The 20,767-nt window shown below is 43.0% G+C and overlaps 1 protein-coding gene across 3 annotated transcripts in view; it reads left to right on the top strand.

Moving 5' to 3' along the window:
- The window catches only part of PRRC2C (proline rich coiled-coil 2C), a 127,107-nt gene that overhangs the window by 89,878 nt on the left and 16,462 nt on the right, over window positions 1-20,767 (top strand). For 2 of the 3 annotated variants that reach the window (XM_073593239.1, XM_073593237.1), the window contains exons 22-31: window positions 1,596-1,850; window positions 3,443-3,535; window positions 3,710-3,811; window positions 5,865-6,123; window positions 6,212-6,415; window positions 9,975-10,090; window positions 11,701-11,816; window positions 15,672-15,903; window positions 16,004-16,105; window positions 19,764-19,970. In XM_073593239.1, coding sequence (XP_073449340.1) covers window positions 1,596-1,850; window positions 3,443-3,535; window positions 3,710-3,811; window positions 5,865-6,123; window positions 6,212-6,415; window positions 9,975-10,090; window positions 11,701-11,816; window positions 15,672-15,903; window positions 16,004-16,105; window positions 19,764-19,970 — 1,686 coding nt within the window. The remainder of the gene's footprint in view (window positions 1-1,595; window positions 1,851-3,442; window positions 3,536-3,709; window positions 3,812-5,864; window positions 6,124-6,211; window positions 6,416-9,974; window positions 10,091-11,700; window positions 11,817-15,671; window positions 15,904-16,003; window positions 16,106-19,763; window positions 19,971-20,767) is intronic. The other variant, XM_073593238.1, reaches the window with a different exon arrangement.

The following is a 20,767-nucleotide window of genomic DNA, read 5'->3' as shown; positions in this document are numbered from 1 at the left end:
AGGCTGAGACTGCCACTTGTCCACACACAGCGGGTCTTTTCTTGATGTGTGGCTTCCGGGACATCTAGCCCCCCATCTATCAATGTTTGAAGCGTGGGCGGCTCCTTTCCGACCAGCACACATAGCAGCTGGCACAGGACCATATTTCCATGCAGCCTGAGCGGCTCACACACACACTTTGGGTTTGCAAAAAAATAAAGACTTTAAGTTCCCTTTTAGTCTTTTAACCCCTCCCTGTTAGTCAAGGCTTCAGCTTTTGTCTTAGATGATAGTTATGTCTGTGCAGTCTCTGCACCAAAACATAGCTAACGCCTCAACAGTTCCGCCTGGGATTTGAAGACTGGCTTTTTCTAGCTCCATTTCTTCCCCTATAACCTTACCCCACTCCATGAATCCTCAGTTTTATGCCAGTGTCCGAAGGTGATGGACCTCTTCTCCTTCATAGAGAAAACTGCTTCAGTTTATTTTTCTTTCGGCTGCATGGTACTATACAGGTCCAAGGCTGTTAATTTGGGACTGGCCTTTAGCACTATCAAGGGATTTCAGCCTTAGCAGTACTTTTTCACAGAGTTATTGCTTCACAATCTTTGGTGCGTTCCTTTGTGCAAGGGCTTATGCATATTGTCCCAGCTGTTCACTCCATAGAATCTCAACTTGGTACTTCTCTGTATTGCAGAAATCTCCTTTTGAAAACATTTGGGTTATTTTTTCAGAAGGGTATATTTCTGGTTGCTGTTACTTTAGCCCACAGAGTTTCAGAATTGGGTGCTCTTTCCTGTACCTGGTGTTCCACCATGATAAGGTGGCTCTTAGGCTGCAGCTGTTTTTGTATTTTTTTTTTTTTTTTTTCCCTATGGTGTTTTTTTTTTTTTTTTCCCATCTCAACCAGGAGATTGTTACCTTCTCTGTCCAAAGTCTCAGACACTGGGGGAAAAGGCTCTTCGCACCTTAGAATATGGTTCATGCTATCGGATGTTACCTGAGGTCAACTGCTGCAATTCATCAGTTGATTTCTTTGTGCTTCTTGAAGGCCCAAGGAAGTGTCACGTAGCTTTCAAATCTACAATTTTTTGATGGATCAGTCAGCTTATTTCTCAAGCTTATGGTTTGCAGGGGAATTGTTCTACTGTTTTCAGTGATGGCTTATTCAACGAAGAGTGTTGGTGCCTCTTGGGTTATTTGTCATCAGGCTTCAGTAGCTTGTTTGTAAAGCTGATGTATGGTCCTTAGTTTACACTTTTACAAGTTTTACCACTTGGCTGCTGTGTAAGGTTTTGATCTGTTCTGGATTCATTATTTGAGGCTTGTTGCAGAGTTGCCCTCTCTTCATATTTGGGAATTGGTACCCCCCTAACATAATGGAGATGAAAACACCCTATATCCTGGGATCTGTGATAAAAGAAAAAGCTTTTAAAATCTTGAAGTACGTTACAGGACACAGGGATGCCCACCCCTCTGCATTTGTAGTTTATGGCTTGCTGCAAAAACCTATGCTTGGGTTATGCCTTGAATTTTTAAGCAGAGAGAACTGCTTTTCTTTATTTGTTTTACTGATAACACCACATGATCAGCACTTTTTTTTTTTATCTTTACAGATCCAGGATATCAATGTTATTCAGAGTAAAGAATACAAACCAGGGCCAATTGGTAAGGAAAGATCACTTAAAAATCGTAAAGTTAAAGAGGTGCAGCAGCAGTCTGAGCCAGAGTCCCAAGAAAAGCAGATGCCAGCCACAGTTCGAACACCAGAACCTGTTCCAACAAAAGAGAGTAAGGTCATACCAGAAGTAACCCCTGAAATCACCAGCATACTTTCTGTGTCTGCACCAGAATTTGGAACCAGCACCAAGGTAACAGTCATGTTTTTGTCAGTGTGTGTGAAGTAATACAAAGTATGGAGATTTTCATGCCCCTATGTTCTCCCTTGCGTGCTTGTTAAAATTGGTCTGCAGAAACTCCTAATAGGCACATTACACTATCTTTCGAGTCTAGGTGTTGCAGCTTGATGGTGTTTGAAGTCAGAGTTGGCCCTCGTTCACTTTGGAGCGATTTGACAGGTCAAATTGCATGACAAGTCACAGCCTACTGCTGGCAATGGCGCCGTTCCAATTGGCGCAACGCCGACTTCGCGGCGCTGCACCGATTTGCAAAAGTAGTACTTGCACTACTTTTGGCGATTTTTTTTTTTTTTTTTTTTTTTTTTGTGCAAATTTAATGGAAATCTGTGCATAAAGCCGCACAGATGTCTTTCAAGTCGCACTGACATGCGGTTTTGAAATTGTGCAATTTTAGATGAAGTTGCACGATTTCAAAGCCGCGTTCAATGTGAACGAGGGCTTAAAGGGCTACTGTAGCTGGTGAAGATAGGTAAGCTTCATCAGCAAGCTTTGTTCATTTAGCTTGTGTTATGAAAAACTGTAGTAATTGTTCCAGAATTCCTAATAAATGCATAATTGGGGGGGGAGAGACTTCCAGTGGAGACATCTCTCCACTCCATGATGTTGACTGTCTAAGAGGGGAATTCACATCACTTCACAGAGATTTCCTATCACTTCCTGTTGTATCTTCTAGACAGGAAGTGAAGGGAAATTTCCCCATCTGGGAAGGTTTTCATCCTTTCCAGCTCTATCCACGCTAATAGAACTTTGGCTATGCATGTACTTTAATGCAGACAGCAGCATAGATTGTACTTTGAAGATGTAAAGTAGATAATTCTGTCCAAAGTTTTAGCAGTCAGCTAGAACATTTCCATTGCCCACTTCGCATTCTGAAAATGCCAGTTAGACAGCTGTCATGCTTCTGTACCCTGGGTTTACACCTTAGTGATGTGGGAACCAGCGAGATTTCATTGCTGGTTCCCTCAGCGCATCTCTTACAGGCAGTTCACACTGCCCTCTGAACTGCTGCGGGTGCCGATACAATGTTAAAAGGCACCCCCAGATCGGTTCGAATATCGCAGTGAGAACTGTGGATTCGGACAGGAATCAGATCGCATGGGTGAGTACACCCATGCTATCCGATTCCAGTGCGGGTTGGGGCGGGGGGCAAAGAGTCCCTGCACTTTTTTTTTTTTTTGCGAATTCAGCCATACAACTGTAAGGCTGAACTCGCACTGCACAAATATTGCATGTGATTGGCACCGCAGTGCGGGTGCGAATCGCATGCGATCTCTAACATCACTACAGTGTGAACCCGGGGTCAGTAATTAAACTAATCCAAAATAAAAATGGAGCTCAGGACTTCTTGCTTTCCTGCAAACTTCTAGGTCAGTGACTCAACATATTGAAATTAGCAAAGAAGATGAACAACTATGCATTTTCAGGAAGCCGGCAATGGCAGCCCGCTTTTTCCATCATTATAGGTTTACTTTAATCTTTTAATTTTGTGACCGATGTCCTTTACCTACATTGTTTTTTTTTTTTTCCCCCTCCTGACAATTTAGGAGAGTGTAACAGATTATACCAGCCCATCCAATGCCCTTCCGAATACAGCACCTTCAGGAAGCTCTAAAATGGAATCTTCTTTGGTGCCTAATGTAAGTTGTATTTCTGATCTTCAGTACCTTATCTCAGATGAGCATTTGTCTCTTAATAGTTTGGATACACACATATTTATTTGATATTTTAGTTAAGTTGATCTAAGTGAACAGTTCTATCATTTCTGCCACAGCTGTACACAATGTGAGTTGTAAACATTCATTGTATTTCAGGTACCTCTTCCTCATTCACTTCCTCTGTCTCGGAGGGAGACTCTTCAGCAGACCCCAAGCCTAACACCTGTATCTCCTGCTACTGTTGACCTCACGCTAAAGGTATAATCTAGAATTATGTTGCACTATGAGCTGTAAGGTAATTTAAATAGTGAAGAAAATGTTTTCAAAAATTTTTTTGGGCGCGGGGGTTCATCCCATCCTACTGGATTAAAAAAAAAAATCTTGATGCTCAACACCATGTAAGAAACTACCTTGTTTTTTTTGACAGTTGTCACAATAGCTAAATTATAAATTGATCAATGCAATTATGTGTTTTATAAGGTGGATATATTGTTTTTATTCTGCAAGTTCTATATTATCCTGGATCCCCCGCCCCCAACCCCCCCCCCCCCCCCCCCAAATCCTTAGTAACTATCCTGAATATACTGTAAAAAAAAAAAAAAAATCTGTGTACTTACCCGTTTTTAATCCAGATTGGTCATGTGATCCTGCAGCACCGTCTCCCCTGTGTCAGTGAGTGGCTGTTGCAGGTGAGGGAGCACAGCCAATGGCAGAGCCATGGGAGCTTATGGAGGATGTCATGGTTCTGGGAAATCACAGCCATTGTCAAGCACTCTCTTACATGAGGAGTCGGAGCTGCAGAATCACGGGACTGGATTAAAAAAAATATAAGTACACAGGTTTATTTTTTTTTTTATACAGGGTATACAGTATAGTTAGGAGGAGGAAGGGCGTGTTCTTAAGAACAGTTAGATTTAGCCTTACTACTACTTTACTGTAGCCACCTAGAAAGTGCCACATAATGCGGCTGTATTAGCATTTCTTCAGAAAATGGATATTCTTTAAATTCATAAATAATCTTTTTAAGACGGCAAAAGGTAAAGAGGAGCTCCAGGCTCCTTCAGAAAAAAATTAAGTCAGTAGCTACAAATACTATAGCTGCTGACTTTTAATATAAGGACAATTCTCTGTCCAGGAATACAGCGATGTTGGCACCCCAGCTGATTTTTCCGTCAGCTCTCGGGTGCTGCCACAGCCATTGCTTCTAAGGGAAACCTTGCAGCTTCATAGCCGGTTCCCTATGGCGAAGCGCGCTGCGCTCTTTCAATGGCCCGGCGGCATGGAAAGGAGGAGGGGGCCGAACTGTCAAAACCAGGTCCCCCCCCCAAATATGGCACCAGAGGGGGGTGGAGACAGATAAGCGGAGCGTCCCCCTTTTGGGTGGAGCTCCACTTTAACTCCTGCCAGCTATCTGGATTCAGAGTGGTAATGGAGAACCCTGGTCCTGGGGTGGGTAAAGGATTTAGAGAAAATTTGCTGCTCCTATTTACTTGGTCTGTAAATGTAAATTTGCTATGGATGGGTAATGTGGGCATGTCAGTGGCTGAACTGTACTCTCCAAAACCACCTGCATACAATGGCCATGGACATTCCCTTGCTGCTCTCTGTTGATGAGAGAAACTATCCAAAACTTTAAATACAAGGCCTTAGCATTTACAGATAATGTCTACAATTCACAATTTAATTGAGCATCAGAAATATCCATTTATTGGGGAGGAGGGGAGACTGCATATGAGTTTTAATACTGAGCAGGATGAAATTATTTGTACCTGACTTACCAGTCCATTGTTTAAATATTACTATTGAGGTTGCTTAGAGTATGTAAACCCAACATTTCATCTTCCTGATATGTGGCTGCTGTACCATGTACTTGTATGAATTGTTTCCTGTTCTTTATATTGCTTCATTTGTGTAAAATCCCTGGTGTTCCTGCCAGTCCCTCTGCATTACAAATAAAAACTGACCACACTAAGCAGGAGAACACATAGTGGTCAAGTTCTCTAGCTTGGCTGGGAACTCAGTCTGCTCTCCAATGATCAGACTTGTCCTGACACGTCCCCCCTGCACAGCCTTTCACGGGGAAGATTAGTGTGCTGCTGCTCCCCTCCTCCAACTCTTATGTAACTGAGAACAGAGGGAATGTGATCACTTCTAAAAATGGGGGGGGGGGGGGGTTATAATTTTTTTTATATCCAAATGTTTTTTGTCTTTCATTTCTATTTTAAACTAGATTGTTTTCCACGGTGAGGGTTTACAGTCACTTTAACATGTAACAAGCCAGTAAGGATTGTTAAACTATCTTTTTCCACAGATGGAGTCAGCTCGCAAAGCATGGGAGAACTCCCCGAGTGTTGCAGAGAAAGGATCCCCCATTACGTCTGCTGCGCCTCCCACTAGTACATCTGCAATGGGAGCCCCCACCAATAGCAACAGTGGAGTTGGGGGAGTGTCTACAAATGCTGGCAGTTCTGGTCCTGCTCCTTCAAGCAGCGTACCCTACAACTCCTTTTCCAGTTCCTCTATGCCTCCCATCCCAGTAGCTTCAGTAACACCAACAACTTCTTTGTCAGGTAGGTAATTGTTCAGATTTTTTTTCCATCTAGCCTGAATCCTGTAACATTTCTCTTACGGAGATTCTGTTTTTACCTTCCTCTGTAGGAGCTGGAACATATACCACCTCCTCACTTAGCACAAAAACAACCACAACTTCTGACCCTCCAAATATCTGCAAGGTGAAGCCACAGCAACTTCATAGCAGCAACAGCATGCCCTCTGCTAGTCACTTTTCTCAGCTCAACTGTATGCCATCTATCATGGCTCAGCAGCAGAGTCAGCAGGTGTATGTCTCTCAGGCTGCAGCTGGTACGTTCAATTCATTTAAATGATTTATCCCACTTTGTAAACATGAGAGAGAAATCGATTTGAAAGGCAATGACGATGCATAAATATAATATTTGAAGACTGCTGCCATTATTTTAGGACTAGACAGATCCCAGTCACCTGGAAAGCATTGTACATACCAAATAAAAATGTAGCTTGCACGCAACTTTGTTATGTCATTGGAAGCACGTTCCATGGCTGTCTAAAGCTCCAAACTGTGGCCCTTTGCCTTTATCGGGCCCTTTCACAGATACATGTTACTATTCCTCCCACTGACACCAGATTTGGGGAATGAGTTCTCCCACGGGGCTATTCCTCCCACTGACAGCAGTGATGTTTTTTTTGTTTTTTTACTCCACTGATCATCAAGCCTATGGTATTGTTTGCTCCCACCAATGCCAAAGCATTTTCCATTCCCACTGTCCACAATCCCCCCCCCCCCCCCCTCTCAAATTTGTTTCAAAAGTTGAGACCCCTGGTCTGAAGCTTAGTACAGACAGAACAATCCATATACTGAAAGGGCCGCCTGGCTAGGTACAGATAGTTTTCATAGGTCCGTGTTGTACTGTTGTGGTAATTCTAAAGTTGATTGTACCGTCGGCTTTAAGGCTCATGCACACTGCAACTCAAAGAAGCAGCTCCTACAGGCTTTTGAGCTTTTGTGAGTTCATTTTTTTCTGCTTGGAAACTCCCCTCCATGTTAGTCAGTGTGTTTGCACACTGTGGCATTTTCAGGCGTTTATAGATGTATGCTCTTACAGGCAGAAAACCCACCCAACCAAACTCACATTTTTGAAAGGTGCTTTCAAGCAGAAAAGATGCCTAAGTGCCCAAAACACGCAAAATAAAAAGCAGCTTTTTTTTTTTTTTTTTTTTGAGCTGCAGTGTACATGAGCCTAGTGGCTCCTGGGCCTACACTGCCTTGTGTCCGTCCTCTGCATAGGTTTTTACCCCTGCTTTAGTTTTCAGGCTAAGTTTGTAATGAGAAATAAGTGCCACACTCTTATTTTCAATAGTACTTGCAAAAAGGGTTTTCCATTAAAGTTAATTTTCCTCAATTGTGGGATGTTTATACATTGCTCAAAAAAATTAAAGGAACACTTTTGAATCAGAGAATAGCATCAAGTCAAACTCCTGGGATATTGATCTGGTCAGTTAAGTAGCAGAGGGGGTTGTTAATCAGTTTCAGCTGCTTTGGTGTTAATGAAATTAACAGGTGCACTGGTTGGGCAAGAGTGAGACGACCTCCAAAACTGGAATGGTTTTACAGGTGGCGGCCACTGACATTTTTTTTTTTCGCTACTCCTCTTTTCTGACTGTTTTTCACTAGGGTCAGTGTCGCTACTGGTAGCATTAGACGATACCTTGACCCTATAGAGGTTGCACAGGCAGCCCAACTCCTCCAGGATGGCACATCAATATGTGCCATTGCCAGAAGGCTTGCTGTGTCTCCCAGCACAGTCTCGAGAGCATGGAGGATATTCCAGGAGACAGGCAGTTACTTTAGGAGAGCTGGACAGGGCCATAGAAGGTCTTTAAGAGCTGCCAGAGCCCTACAAAATGATCTCCAGCAGGCCACTGGTGTGAATGTCTCTGACAGACTTCATGAGGGTGGCTTGGCAGCCCAACATTCTCTAGTGGACCCTGTGCTCACTGCCCGACACCGTAGAGCTCAAATGGCATTTGCCATTGAACACCAAAATTGGCAGGTCTGCCACTGGCGCCCTGTGCTTTTCCGAGATGAGAGCAGGTTCACCCTGAGCACATGTGACAGATGTGAAAGAGTCTGAAGAAGCCGTGGAGAATGTTATGCTGCCTGTAACATCGTTCAGCATGACTGGTTTGGTGGTGGGTCAGTGATGGTCTGGGGAGGCATATCCATGAAGAGACAAACTGACCTCAGCGGGCTAGACAATGGCACCCTAACTGCCATTAGGTATCGCAATGAAATCCTTGGCCCCACTGTCAGACGCTACGCTGGTGCAGTGGGTCCTGGGTTCCTCCTGGTGCACGACTATGCCTGGCCTCATGTGGCGAGAGTATGCAACCAGTTCCTGGAGATGAAGGAATTGATATTATTGTATGGCCCCCATGCTCACCTGACCTAAATCCAATAGAACACCTCTGGGACATTGTTTTTTTTTTTTTTGGTCCATCTGATGCCGTCGGGGTGCACCCAGTCTGTTCAGGAGCTCAGAGATGCCCTGGTCCAGATCTGGGAGCAAATACCCCAGGACACCAGCTGTCCTCTCATTAGGAGCATGCCCAGACGTTGTCAGGCATGCATACAAGCACATGGGGGCCATATAAACTACTGAGTATCATTTTGAGTTACTGCAATGAAATTTCAGCAAAATAGACTAGCCCGCTGAATAATTTTTTCACTTTCATTTTTGGGGGTGACTTTGATATCAACCCTCTGTAGGTTTATAATTTTCATTTCCATCAAAGGATGGGGCATCCTTTCATTCAGTGCATATCAGTATAGATAATCAGCATGGAATTTTTCTCCACTGAGGTGTGATGTGTTTTCAAAGTGTCAGCCTTTATCTGAAGTTGCCCCTAATCTTTCTCAATTACGAGACAGCCTCACTGGCATAAACACCTTTTTTTGCTATTGCTTCTAGCAGCCAGTGAGCTCACCCATAGATAAGAGGAAAGCAGGGGGGCTGGAGAGAAGGCAGACGCTAAAGGTAATCTAAAAGCTAGGGCACGAAGTGGAAGAACAGCTAAGTCCAGAATGAATCCAGAACAAATCCAGGGGAAATACTAAAGTCACAAAAACCGCCACTAGATAAACTAAATGATCCCAGCTGTACAGTGCAGGCATAGGTGTGCACACTCTAATCACCCCGTGCGGTACCAATTCCCCCTGCTTCCTGGCGCTCCATCTGCCCACTGCAGTTCTTCCAGCTTCCCTCCTCTCCTTTCCCTCCGGCTGCTGCAGGGAATGTTTCAGGATTGAGATTGGGAAGGGGCGGTAATTTTTTTTTTTTTTTTGTTTTTTTTTTGGCCGCGTTTTTTTTTTTTTAATTGAGCAGTGAGTGATCTGTACCGATTGCTCCTGTGTTCTTAACTGAAGCATAGTAAACTATGCTGCTCAGCACAGAGCGCTTCCCATTCCTTCACTGTCCACTTGAGGCTGCAGAGAAAGGGACTGGGAAAGAGCTGTCCTCAGTCACTTTCTCTTTCTCAAAAGCGAGACCCCAGGGGTCTGTTTAAGCCCCCCAATGGGGTTACTAACAAATTGTAAACAAGTAATGAAAAAAAATATTGTAAAAAAAAAACAACAACAAAAAAACTGACACCGTCCACTGCCCTACTGACACCGTCCACTGTTCTTGATATACACGCATGTGTGTTTTTGCTCTAAGGGCACACCCTAATGCAATAGGCTGCACACACCGATGAGTGCCGGACAGACATTTTTTAGGTTGGCAATTGTACATTATGAATTATTTGTTGAATTGAGATTTATGTGTATATATTAAATTTAATTTATGGTCAGATTTTCCTATAAAATTGTATTCACTTTCTGGAGCAGGTCCAGCAGCACAAATTCCAGCATTCTATATGGACACAAGTCACCTATTTAATACACAGCATGCACGCATGGCTCCAACTTTAACACAGCAGCAGGGATACCAGCCTACACAGGTGAGCATCTTCATATTGACTTTCTCCTAATAGTTGGCTTTGAGATTGAATACACTAGGGCTTTGACAGTCCACATGAAAACATTATCAGCTTGGTGTTTAGTATAGCACAATTGTTCATTTGTTAGCAGCCTGACTTTGCAGCTCTGTGATTGAATTCTGCTATTTTACCTGTCCAGAGTTTATATGTTCTTTTATTTCATGGGGGGGGTCCTTTTTTGTTTTTAAAGTAGAACTACACTGCATCTGAGCACCACAACTCAAAAATGCTATTTTAATTCATTGTTAATATTGAAAGCACGCTCGCCCATTCATCTGTGCTTTGTTTTGCTGTGAAAATGCTTTGAAAAACACCCCCTAGCTTTTCTGGCCGTTGGCCATCTTGAATAAGGACTCAGGAGTCAGATTGTGTAATCAGGCCGCCTCTCTGACTCATTGATAGAATACAAAGTGTTCTATGAATGGCTGAGAGCCATTCAGGCTGATGCTATTTTGTTCCCGGGTGTGAGACAGGAGCATCTCATCTCGCACCTGGAAACACAGTGCTTTGTACTGTAATAGCCTCAGCTACATACAGTTTATACAGCCCCTCCAGCAGCTACACATGATAGAAAAGAAGTTTGTTTGTGCCAGCCTGGCCCAAACAATCTTTTTAAACTGAAACTAAAGCTGGTGATCAACTTAAATATATCCCACCCACTTTCAACTGCCGTTGTAAAAATATAATCAATATTATTCTCTTTACATGTCAGTGGTCCTAATGTTATGGCTGATCTGTGTATGAATACGCTGTATAAAAAAATTATGCTTATTATATTAGACCTGATGTTCTTCAGTATTGAACAGTTTTTAGTAAAGTGGCCTAAAAGTACTTTATGATCATCATTACCTGGCTAGGGGCATGAGTACAATAGATAATTACAATATCAGAATAAGGCAAATGATGGCCATCTGTTTACTACAGGCCTGGGAGGTAAAGAGACTCAAATACAATGGGCAAAGTGCATAGGCTTAGCTGGTATCACACTTGTCTGTTTTTTCCAGATGTATTTCATGGTGAAATCCTTGAAAACTCATCAAAAAGTAAATTGACATGCATTGTAACAAGCTCATCTCATTTGTTTAAAATTACCTAATTGTCAATCAAATCCCTCAAAATTGGGGCACTAGGGAACATTGTAGCCCTGTATTAACAACATAAAATACCTAGGGGGTACTAAGATCTTTTCAAATTTAATTTCATCTTCTACTACTGTATTTATCTTTTCATGTATAACACAGTGCTGCTTTCTCTTCCAACAACAGTATTTCAACAACATAGATAAGTTCAGTTTTGTGCGCTTTTTTTTTTTTACACAAAATGCATGCACAGTGTTTTCCATGTATTCCAATGGCTCTAGTTTACACCATGCAGTCAGTTTCCGGTCAGTTTCGCCACCGGATACTGACTGCATGGTGTGAACTAGAGCCATTGGAATACATGGAAAACACTGTGCATGCATTTTTAGTGCAGAAAATAAGCGCGCGGAACTGAACAGAACTGCATCTGGTGTGAACTGGCCCTAAAGTATATGACTTGGGTTATTGACGTTTTACTGTTCCTTCTTCTAGATGCTTCCTATATTTGCTCCTTTGCAAGGACAGCATCAAGCGCAGCTTGGTCTAGGACATGCTTCTGCGGTTTCTCAAGCTCAAGAATTGTTTACTACTTCTCTGCAACCTTACAGGTAGGAAAAAAAAATCTTATTGGATAAAACAATCCTCTACACTTTTACAATACATCTTAAAGAGGAGTTCCCATTATATAAAAAAAAAAATTTAAAGTCAGCGGCTACAAATACCGCAGCTGCCGACTTTTAATAATCGGACACTTACCTGTCCCAGGGTCCATCGATGCGGGGGATCGAAGCCCCGCTCCTCTCCCCCTCCGCTCGGGAGTGCCAGCATTGTAACTGTGGATGCCCGGCTGTGGTTTCACAGCCAGGCACCCACTGCGCATGCGTGAGCGCCGTGATTGACTGCTCAATCATCTGGGACCTGTAATGTGTCACAGATGATTGACAAGAGGGAGGGGCAGGGCTGATCTCCCTTCCTGCGGCGAGGGAAGTGACGTCAGGAGTTCAGGGTCAGAAGGAGGCAGACTGCGAGGGACCCCCTAGCAACAGGCATTTAGAGGTGAGTAAAAAAAAAAATTTTCTCCAAATGTTGTTTTTTTTTTATTCTTTTTAAGCACAATAATTAATTTAATTTTTTGGGGGTGGAACTCCAATAAAATCGGTTATATCCCCCTTTTTTTTCTTCTTCAAATATGTGGGGCAGAACGGCTTTGACTAGCCTGACTGCCTCACACTGTCCTCTCTTACTAATCATTTAGTTGGCTCTACCAGGCTTAAAGCATAAGTTATGAAAATCTAATTCCTTCATAAATCATGCCTAACATTGATGACAATCGCAACCACTTACAGACCGGAAGATTTGCCTGATTAATGACCAGGCCATTTTTTGCAATACGGCACTGCATCGCTTTAACTGACAATGGCATGGTCGTGTGACGCTGTACCCAAACAAAATTGACGTCCCTTTTTTCCCACAAATGCAACTTTTTTTTTTTTTTTTTTTTTTTTTTTTGTGGTATTTGGTGGTTTTTGCCATAATAAAATAAAATTATTTTTTTTAAAAAAACATTTCTTCATCAGTTTAGGCCAATATATATTCTTCTACATAGTAAAAAAAATCGAAATAAGCGTATATTGATTGGTTTGCGCAAAAGTTATAGCATCTACAAACTATGGGAATGATTTATGGCATTTTTATTTATTTAATTTTTTACTAGTAATGGCAGTGATCTGCGATTTTTATCGGTACTACAACATTGCGGCGGACAGATCGGACACTTTTGACACATTTTTGGGACCATTGACATTCGTACAGCGATCAGTGCTATAAAAATGCACTGATTACTGTATAAATGTCACTGGCAGGGAAGGGGTTAACACTAAAGGCGATCAAGGGGTTAAATGTGTTCCCTGGGAGGTGTTTCTAACTGGGGGGAAGTGTACTGACTGGAGGAGGAGAGAGATCGCTGTTCCTGATCACTAGGAACAGACGATCACTCTCTACTCCCCTGACAGAACGGGGATCTGTTTGTTTACATTGACAGACAGATCCCCCGTTCTGGCTCTCTGGAGTGATCGCGGGTGGCCGGCTAGCCCCGCGGGAACGAGCCGACCTGCCGCAGTATGACAGCGGCTGATTAGCAAGTGGTTAATGTATATTGCTTTTTTTTTTTCCTTTCCGGATTGGATAGCCTCTCCAGTGGCGGCCCGTCTATAGGGCTGCATGGGCACCACCCCCTCTATCCATGCGTCTGTCCCCTGATCTACATACAGGGCAGCGGACGCATGGATTCCAATTGGGGGGGGGGGGTGTTTGCTCTAATAGGCTTCAAAAAAGGGAGGGCTCTATTTCTATATAGATGGGTTTTTTTTTCCTTGTCTCTCCTCTTCTCTCTCTTCCTTTCTCACCCCCTCTCCTCTCTACTACTCATTCAGGTTGTAAAGTGACTTTATCATTGCCTGTGTAGATAAGGGGGGAATCACAAGAGGTGTATATAGAGAAGCAGGGAAACTCAGTGCTGTGTAGCTGTGATTGAGCTCTGCTCTAGTACTGAGGGGGCGTCAGGGAGTAGTGCAGAGCCTGCAGGGAGAGAGAGGACAGCAAAGCATCATGGGATTCAGGAAGTCACACAGGACAAACGTACCGTGTGAGAAGGTACGTTTAAGGGTAATCTAAAAGCATCTTTTGAAACGCCTACAACTGGAAGTAGCAGCTTTGCAGGGACTAAGATGATAAAAGGTAAGGGAAAAAACAGGGAGGGGGGAGGCGCTGACCTGAGTGTAGTATTAAAACGATGACTTTAATAGGATAAGATTAAAAACACAAGATCATAGAAGATGCATGCTCGTCAAATTAAAGTGCAGTCCTGGCATTCCACTTGGCTCTGCGGGTCCCACCACTGTTCCGGGTAGCTGAAAAGGATTAAGCAGCTGGCTAGAATGGATCAGTGTTTCTCCAGGAACCAGGAAGCTCCAGCCGACCCAAAAGTGATGTCACCGGCATCTGATTGGACTAAGGCAGGGCTGGAATCTTGTCAATCAGGGCTGCAGTGGTGAAGGCTACTCGCTCGGAGCTGGCTGCTCCTTCTCCTTCCAACTCCGAGCGCCGTAGCCTTCACCACTGCAGCCCTGCCCTAGTCCAATCAGACACCGGTGATGTCACTTCCAGGTCAGCGTGGAGCTTCCTGGAGAAACTCTGTGATCCATTCCAGCCAGCTGCCCAATCCTTTCCAGCTACCCGGAACAGCAGTGGGACCTGCAGAGCCATGTGGAATGCCAGGACTGCACTTTGACGATTATGCATCTTCTATCTTGTGTGTTTAATCTTATCCTATTAAAGTGCTCATTTTAATACTACTCAGGTCAGCGCCCCCCCCCGTTTTTTGTCCCCTACATGTCTTGCAGAGTTCTGGACACACTCTGAAGGATGGCTGCCTTCCTTTTAACCCTTAAATATGGGTGTAACGTGTTACAAAAGGTGAACTTATCTTTTAAAAATTGCAGCTATATGGTTCAACCTTTGTGGTTTTTTGACCTATGTTGGCAAATGGATCAGTCTGCACATTACTGCACTAACTAGCATGTTGGATTGAAATGCAGCAAGTTATGCTGGCCATACACGCACAGAATTTCAGCAGAAACTGGTCGTTTTCAGAAAGATCGTTCGACAATCGTGCCGTTAGTGGACCCAACTTTACCAACAATTTTAACCGTGGGCCCGGCTAATGTGGATGGATCCGAACTGAAAACTTTTACCATTTCAAATAGTGTATATGTGTATGTTGTAATCGAAACTATAAGAATATTCTGTCTTGTATAATAGATTTATTTTTTTATTGTTATCCAACGGTAACGACAATCATGTAAACAAGTTTATTCTGTCAGTGGGCGATTCGCTTTTGACCGACAATCGCTCAATCTGGAAACGGCCGAAATTCTGTGCATGTATGGCCAGCATTAGTCTTGCGTCCAGTGCATGAACTTTTATTCAGTTATTGATGACTTAAGTAATGTGAAATCCAACATTTTTTTCAGTTGTTACTACAACAGTAGGTAAGGGAAGTCTTCCAATGGGGATGTCTGGGTTTGTCAGAGGGGATTTCCTATTTCTGTCGTGTCTTCATATCAGGATGTCAAGCTCATCAATTGAACACAGCAATAACAAAAAGAATTGATAGAGGTTTTGACCATTCCCTGTTCTATCCAAAAAAATATATTTTTTTTTTGCTAGGGGATGCCCTTAAATTACTTGGCGAGTCATTGACCTTTAATAAGAGTATGCAGTCAGTTTAACCAGGTATAAGATGTGCCAAATTAGAACTGGGTTGCAGCAGGCTTGTATCATAACAGGTTATCATTCAGTTTAAATGGACTTCAAAAAGCATGTGAAATCTCACTTTCAGTCTCTAGCCAGTTTCAAATCTGGTTTCCCATAGGATATGTTAACTTAGTTTGTGTCTTTTACAGGTCTCAGCAAGCATTTCTACAAAGCAATTTGTCTCAGCCTTCTCCAGTTGTATTGTCTGGTGCTACTTTGCATAATTTTCCAGGAGTACAACACCAGGATCTGGCTAAAGCACAAAGTAGCCTAGCCTACCAACAGACTACCAATACACAGCCTATTTCTATTTTATATGATCATCAGCTTGGCCAGTCTGGTTTGGGCGGATCTCAACTGATTGATACACACATTTTGCAGGCAAGGCTGTTGAAGATATTTGACTATATGTTGTAAGTTCTGAACATGTTTGGAATGCGTTGTTTTAAACACATTTCTCAATCCAAATTGTCCTCCTCAGACTCGTCAAGGATTAGGTCAGCCTTCAAATCTTTATTCTGGGCAACAGCCAAGCCAGACAAGCTTCTACAATACTGCCCAGTCTCCTACTGCACTTCAGCAGGTGAGCACAACCAGGATTCTTGTTTGATGGCTATGTGGGCCTCCATCCCAACATGATTGCTTTAATTTTCTAACTTGAAATGGGGAAATGTGTTCTTGTCAGGGGCAACTAATCTGGAATATAGTCACAATGTGTGTCACCTGAATTTCCTTAGCACTGTTATTTTAGGATTCTAGGTGAACATGCGCATCTGTATGTGTTTAGTTCAGGTCTACGGATGAGCCGAACACCCCCCCGGTTCGGTTCGCACCAGAACATGCGAACAGGCAAAAAATTTGTGCGACCCTTTTTAAAGTCTATGGGACACGAACATGAAAAATCTGGTGTTCATTTTAAAGGCTTATATGCAAGTTATTGTCATAAAAAGTGTTTGGGGACCTGGGTCCTGCCCCAGGGGACATGTATCAATGCAAAAAAAAGTTTTAAAAATGGCTGTTTTTTCAGAAACAGTGATTTTAATAATGCTTAAGTGAAACAATAAAATTAAATATTCCTTTAAATATCGTGCCTGTGGGCCCCCTTAGAATGCCTGTAAAGTAGCGCATCTTTCCCGTGTTTAGAACAATAGCACAGCAAAATTAAATTTCTAAAGGAAAAAAAGTAATTTAAAACTGCTCGCGGCTGTAATGAATTGTCGGATCCAAGCAGTATAGATAATTGAAAAAACGGCATGGGTCCATTACCCTTGCCCCTTTGGGTCTGGTATGAATATTAAGGGGAACCCTGCACCAAAAAAAAAAAAAAGCGTAGGGGTTCCCCCCAAAATCCATACTAGACCCCTATCTGAGCAGGCCGTGGGGGGGGGGGGACGGGACAGGAGGACAAGAGTGCCCCTGAACCTTACCAGGCCACGTGCATGGGGAGGATGCTTTAGGGTCCCCCCCCCCCCCCAAAACACCTTGTCCCCATGTTGATGGGGACAAGGGCCTCATCCCCACAACCCTTGCCCGGTGGTTCTGGGGGTCTGCGGGCATGGAGCTTATCGGAATGTGGAAGCTCCCTTTTAATAAGGGGAGTCCCAGATCTCGCCCCCCCCCCATTTGAATTGGTATCGGGTCATTGTACCCCTACACATTCACCAAAAAAAGGATCAAAAATAGTTAAAATGACAGTAGACAGTTTGGGACAAATCCTTTTATATAAAAAAAAAAAAAAGTCCCGCAATGTAAATCCATTGTCCATCATCCCGCCCGACGAACCAAAAAAAAAAAAAACTCCGCCTCCATGGGAGGTTCCCACCGACTGAAGCCTTTTCGCGATGACAGCTGTTATATAGCTCAGGGCGGAGCCGCCCTGTGACGTAAATGGATGACCCCGCCTTCCTCTGACTTCACGTGGCGTCAGAGGGGGGCAGGGTCACCCATTTATGTCACCAGCCTCAGTTATATAACAGCTGTCATCACGAAGAGGCTTCAGTCAGCGGAAGCCTCCCATGGAGGCAGAGTTTTTGGGTCGTCGGATGCTGTGATCAAAGATGAATGGACATTGCGGGAATTTTTTTTTTTTAAATAAAGGACAATTGTCTGCTGTCATTTTTACCATTTTGACAGGCTTCCAGATTCCGATAAGCCCCCCCCTGCAGACCTCCACAACCACCGGGCAAGGGTTGTGGGGATGAGGTCCTTGTCCCCATCAACATGCTCAGATAAGGGCCTTGTATGGATTTTGGACACACGCACACACTCTATTTTTTTTTTTTCTTTCATTTTGGTGCCTGATAATGAACTGGGGGGGGAGCTTCACCTTGCTGTTTTTTTCAATGATTTTTATCTATATTGCGGGGATCCAACAATTCATTACAGCCGCACACCGTTTTGAAAAGACTTTTTTTTTCCTTTAGAAATGTAATTTTGCTGTGGTATTCTAAACACGGTAAAGATGCGCTACTTTGCAGACATACTAAGGACACTCCTCAGACACGATATTTAAAGGAATATTTCATTTTTATTGTTTTACTTTAAGCATTATTAAAATCACTGCTCCTGAAAAAAACGACCGTTTTAAAATATTTTTTTTTTGCATTGATACATGTCACCTGGGGCAGGACCTGGGTCCCCAAACACTTTTTATGACAATGTTAGTGTCCTATAGACTTTAACTCGAACAGCTGGTGTTGACCTGTTCTCCAAACAGAGAACATTATGCGTTGTTCGCGGCAAATTCGAAAGCCGCAGAACACAGCATAATGTTCTCTATTCGGAGAACAGGCGAACACCCAAACACTTACGTTTGACTCAAACTGAGGGCTCATCCCTATTCAGTTAATAGTTTTTTTCCTTTTGGATGATGTGGGCTTCCCACAAAATTTAGAGAGTCTTCATGACCGTAGGAAAGAGATTGCATCGTATTTTTGATGTGGTCTTAACAATTCCTGATTGGTTTTGCAATGCCAAGTAGCAATGTCAGACTTCCCTGCTAGTATCTTCAGTTATTCTTATGAAAGCAATTTTCCTACTTCATGAAAGGCTGCTGTGGGAGCAGAAGAGCCATCAGGTTTGTAAAAACTATTAAAGTGGTTGTAAACCCTTACATATACTCAGTGAAGGGTCTATCCTCAGGTGATACACAGAGATGAAGCAAATCATCCTACATAAGTTGTATCTGTCTATCTGCAGTCTTCTCTACATCTATTCAAAGTGTAAAATGTATAGGCTTGTCTTGAGAGTTCAGAAAAAGGGGCAGAGAGCTGAAGTTACACTCTGCAGAGCCCTGTGAGGAGAGCTCTGAGAGAGGATTTGAGGGAAGGGGGACACACCCCCTTCACACAGCTCACAGGAACAGAGCCGAGGCTGTCAATCAGCTGGATGGCCCTTCCCGTCACCTTTTTTCTCTTGGTGTAAGGAAAGATTGTCAGAAGTGACTCATGCTGATAGCAGCAGACAGTAATGAAACTTAAGCCCCGTACACATGGGTCCAAGTGTCAGAAGACAACGGCCGGTTTAAAAAAACCTGATATTCAGCCCGTGTATGTCACTCTGTCGGGCAAGCATGCTGGAAAACCAGCAGCCAACCGAGTCCCAATCAGCGCGCTCAGCCAGTGGCAGAGAGCACTGACTGTGTTCTGGCCAGAACTGTCAGTTTTGGGTGAAGTTGCACTAGAAGTCTTCAGATAAACCACTTTTCACTTTCAAGACTATTATTGTATTAATATGCTTTTATAATAGAAACATTGAGCAATGATAACCTGTTCTGGAGTTTTGTTACTTGCTTTTCAGCCTAACCATTGTGTTTATGTCATCTCTCATTTTCAGATCCAAATTAAAAATCTGGAAATTTATTAAATACGTGCCATAATTAAACACTTTAATTTCATGTGTAGTTGATTAGCGCATTCAGACATAAACTCTAAATCTGTCGGAAGACTGCCATTTTAGTATGTGATAAATTCTTTTCACTCCTTTTGAGGATAAATTACAATAGTCAAGCAAAGATATGAATGTTTTTAATCGTGCTGTTGCGATACACAGGGACTTTGGGATCAAGCTTTCTTTACAAGGCATAGCAATTCAAAGCACTAACTACTCTCCTTTATCCCTTTACCATACTAAATTCAAAATTGTGCTGTCATTTTGAGCTCTGATTTGTCACTGTATATGTAAGCTTTCACTTTAATCTTGGTGTTTGTACTACTGAGATTATTTTGGCCTTGTACTTCCAGATGACGCTACCAATGCAAGGATCACAGCTGTCCTTGCCCAACTTTGGTTCAACTGGGGGGCAGCCCCTAATTGCTTTATCTCAAACCCTGCAGCCTGCACCTCAAGCGCAACACCAGAATCTCTCTAGGGCAGGCCAAGTGAGCCAGGCTTACCGAGGCCTAATCCCTTCTGGCAATCAGCATGGAATGATGGCTGCCCCTGGCAAGGTGATGACTGCAAATATATTTGTTTTTTTTTATTTTTCAGTAATTTTACAGCAGCTATGATATATTTACTAGGGTTATTGTTAAATGGGCCAAAAAATGCTACACTAAAAATACTATGAAATGGCTATCACTTAATACAGGGACTTGACTTATCAATTAATTCTTAGTTTAAAAATGAAAGGAATTATTTCTTTTGAGGAGACATGCAAGTCCATTCTTATGTCATTTTAGAAAACTCTGCATCCCAAACTTTTGGTTTAGAGCAGTGGTCTCCAAACTGCGGCCCTTGGAACACTATTCCTCCCACTAATACTATAAGGTGCTATTCCTTTTACACCAACAATGGGGCATAATTCCTGTCACTGATACGAACAAGAGGGCTTTATTCCTACCACTGACCTCCAACTATGGGACACTGTTCCTACCACTGACCCCATGCAGTGGGGCACTTTTCTTTCCAAAAATGGGACACTATTCCTCCCACTGGCACCAACTGCAGGGCCCTATTCCTCCCACTGACTCCAATGATGGGGCACTATTCCTTGCCCAGATACCAACAATGCAGCGCTATTCCTCTCATTGACACCAATGATGGGATTACAATTCCTTTCCCTGATACCAATAATGGGGGGGGGGGGTGCTATTCTTCCCAATGACACAGATGATGGGGCACTATTTCTTCCCCTAATATCAACAATGGGGCAATATTCCTCCCACTAATACCAATGATGGGGCTTTCTTTACACCTATTAACACCAGGGTATTTTGTACTCGCTGACCACAATCTGGCCCCCTCA

The sequence above is a fragment of the Aquarana catesbeiana genome, linkage group LG07, assembly GCF_042186555.1.
Source record: "Aquarana catesbeiana isolate 2022-GZ linkage group LG07, ASM4218655v1, whole genome shotgun sequence".
Lineage (NCBI taxonomy): Eukaryota > Metazoa > Chordata > Amphibia > Anura > Ranidae > Aquarana > Aquarana catesbeiana.
Note: the sequence above shows the minus strand (reverse complement) of the source record. Positions and strands in the feature narration are given on the sequence as shown.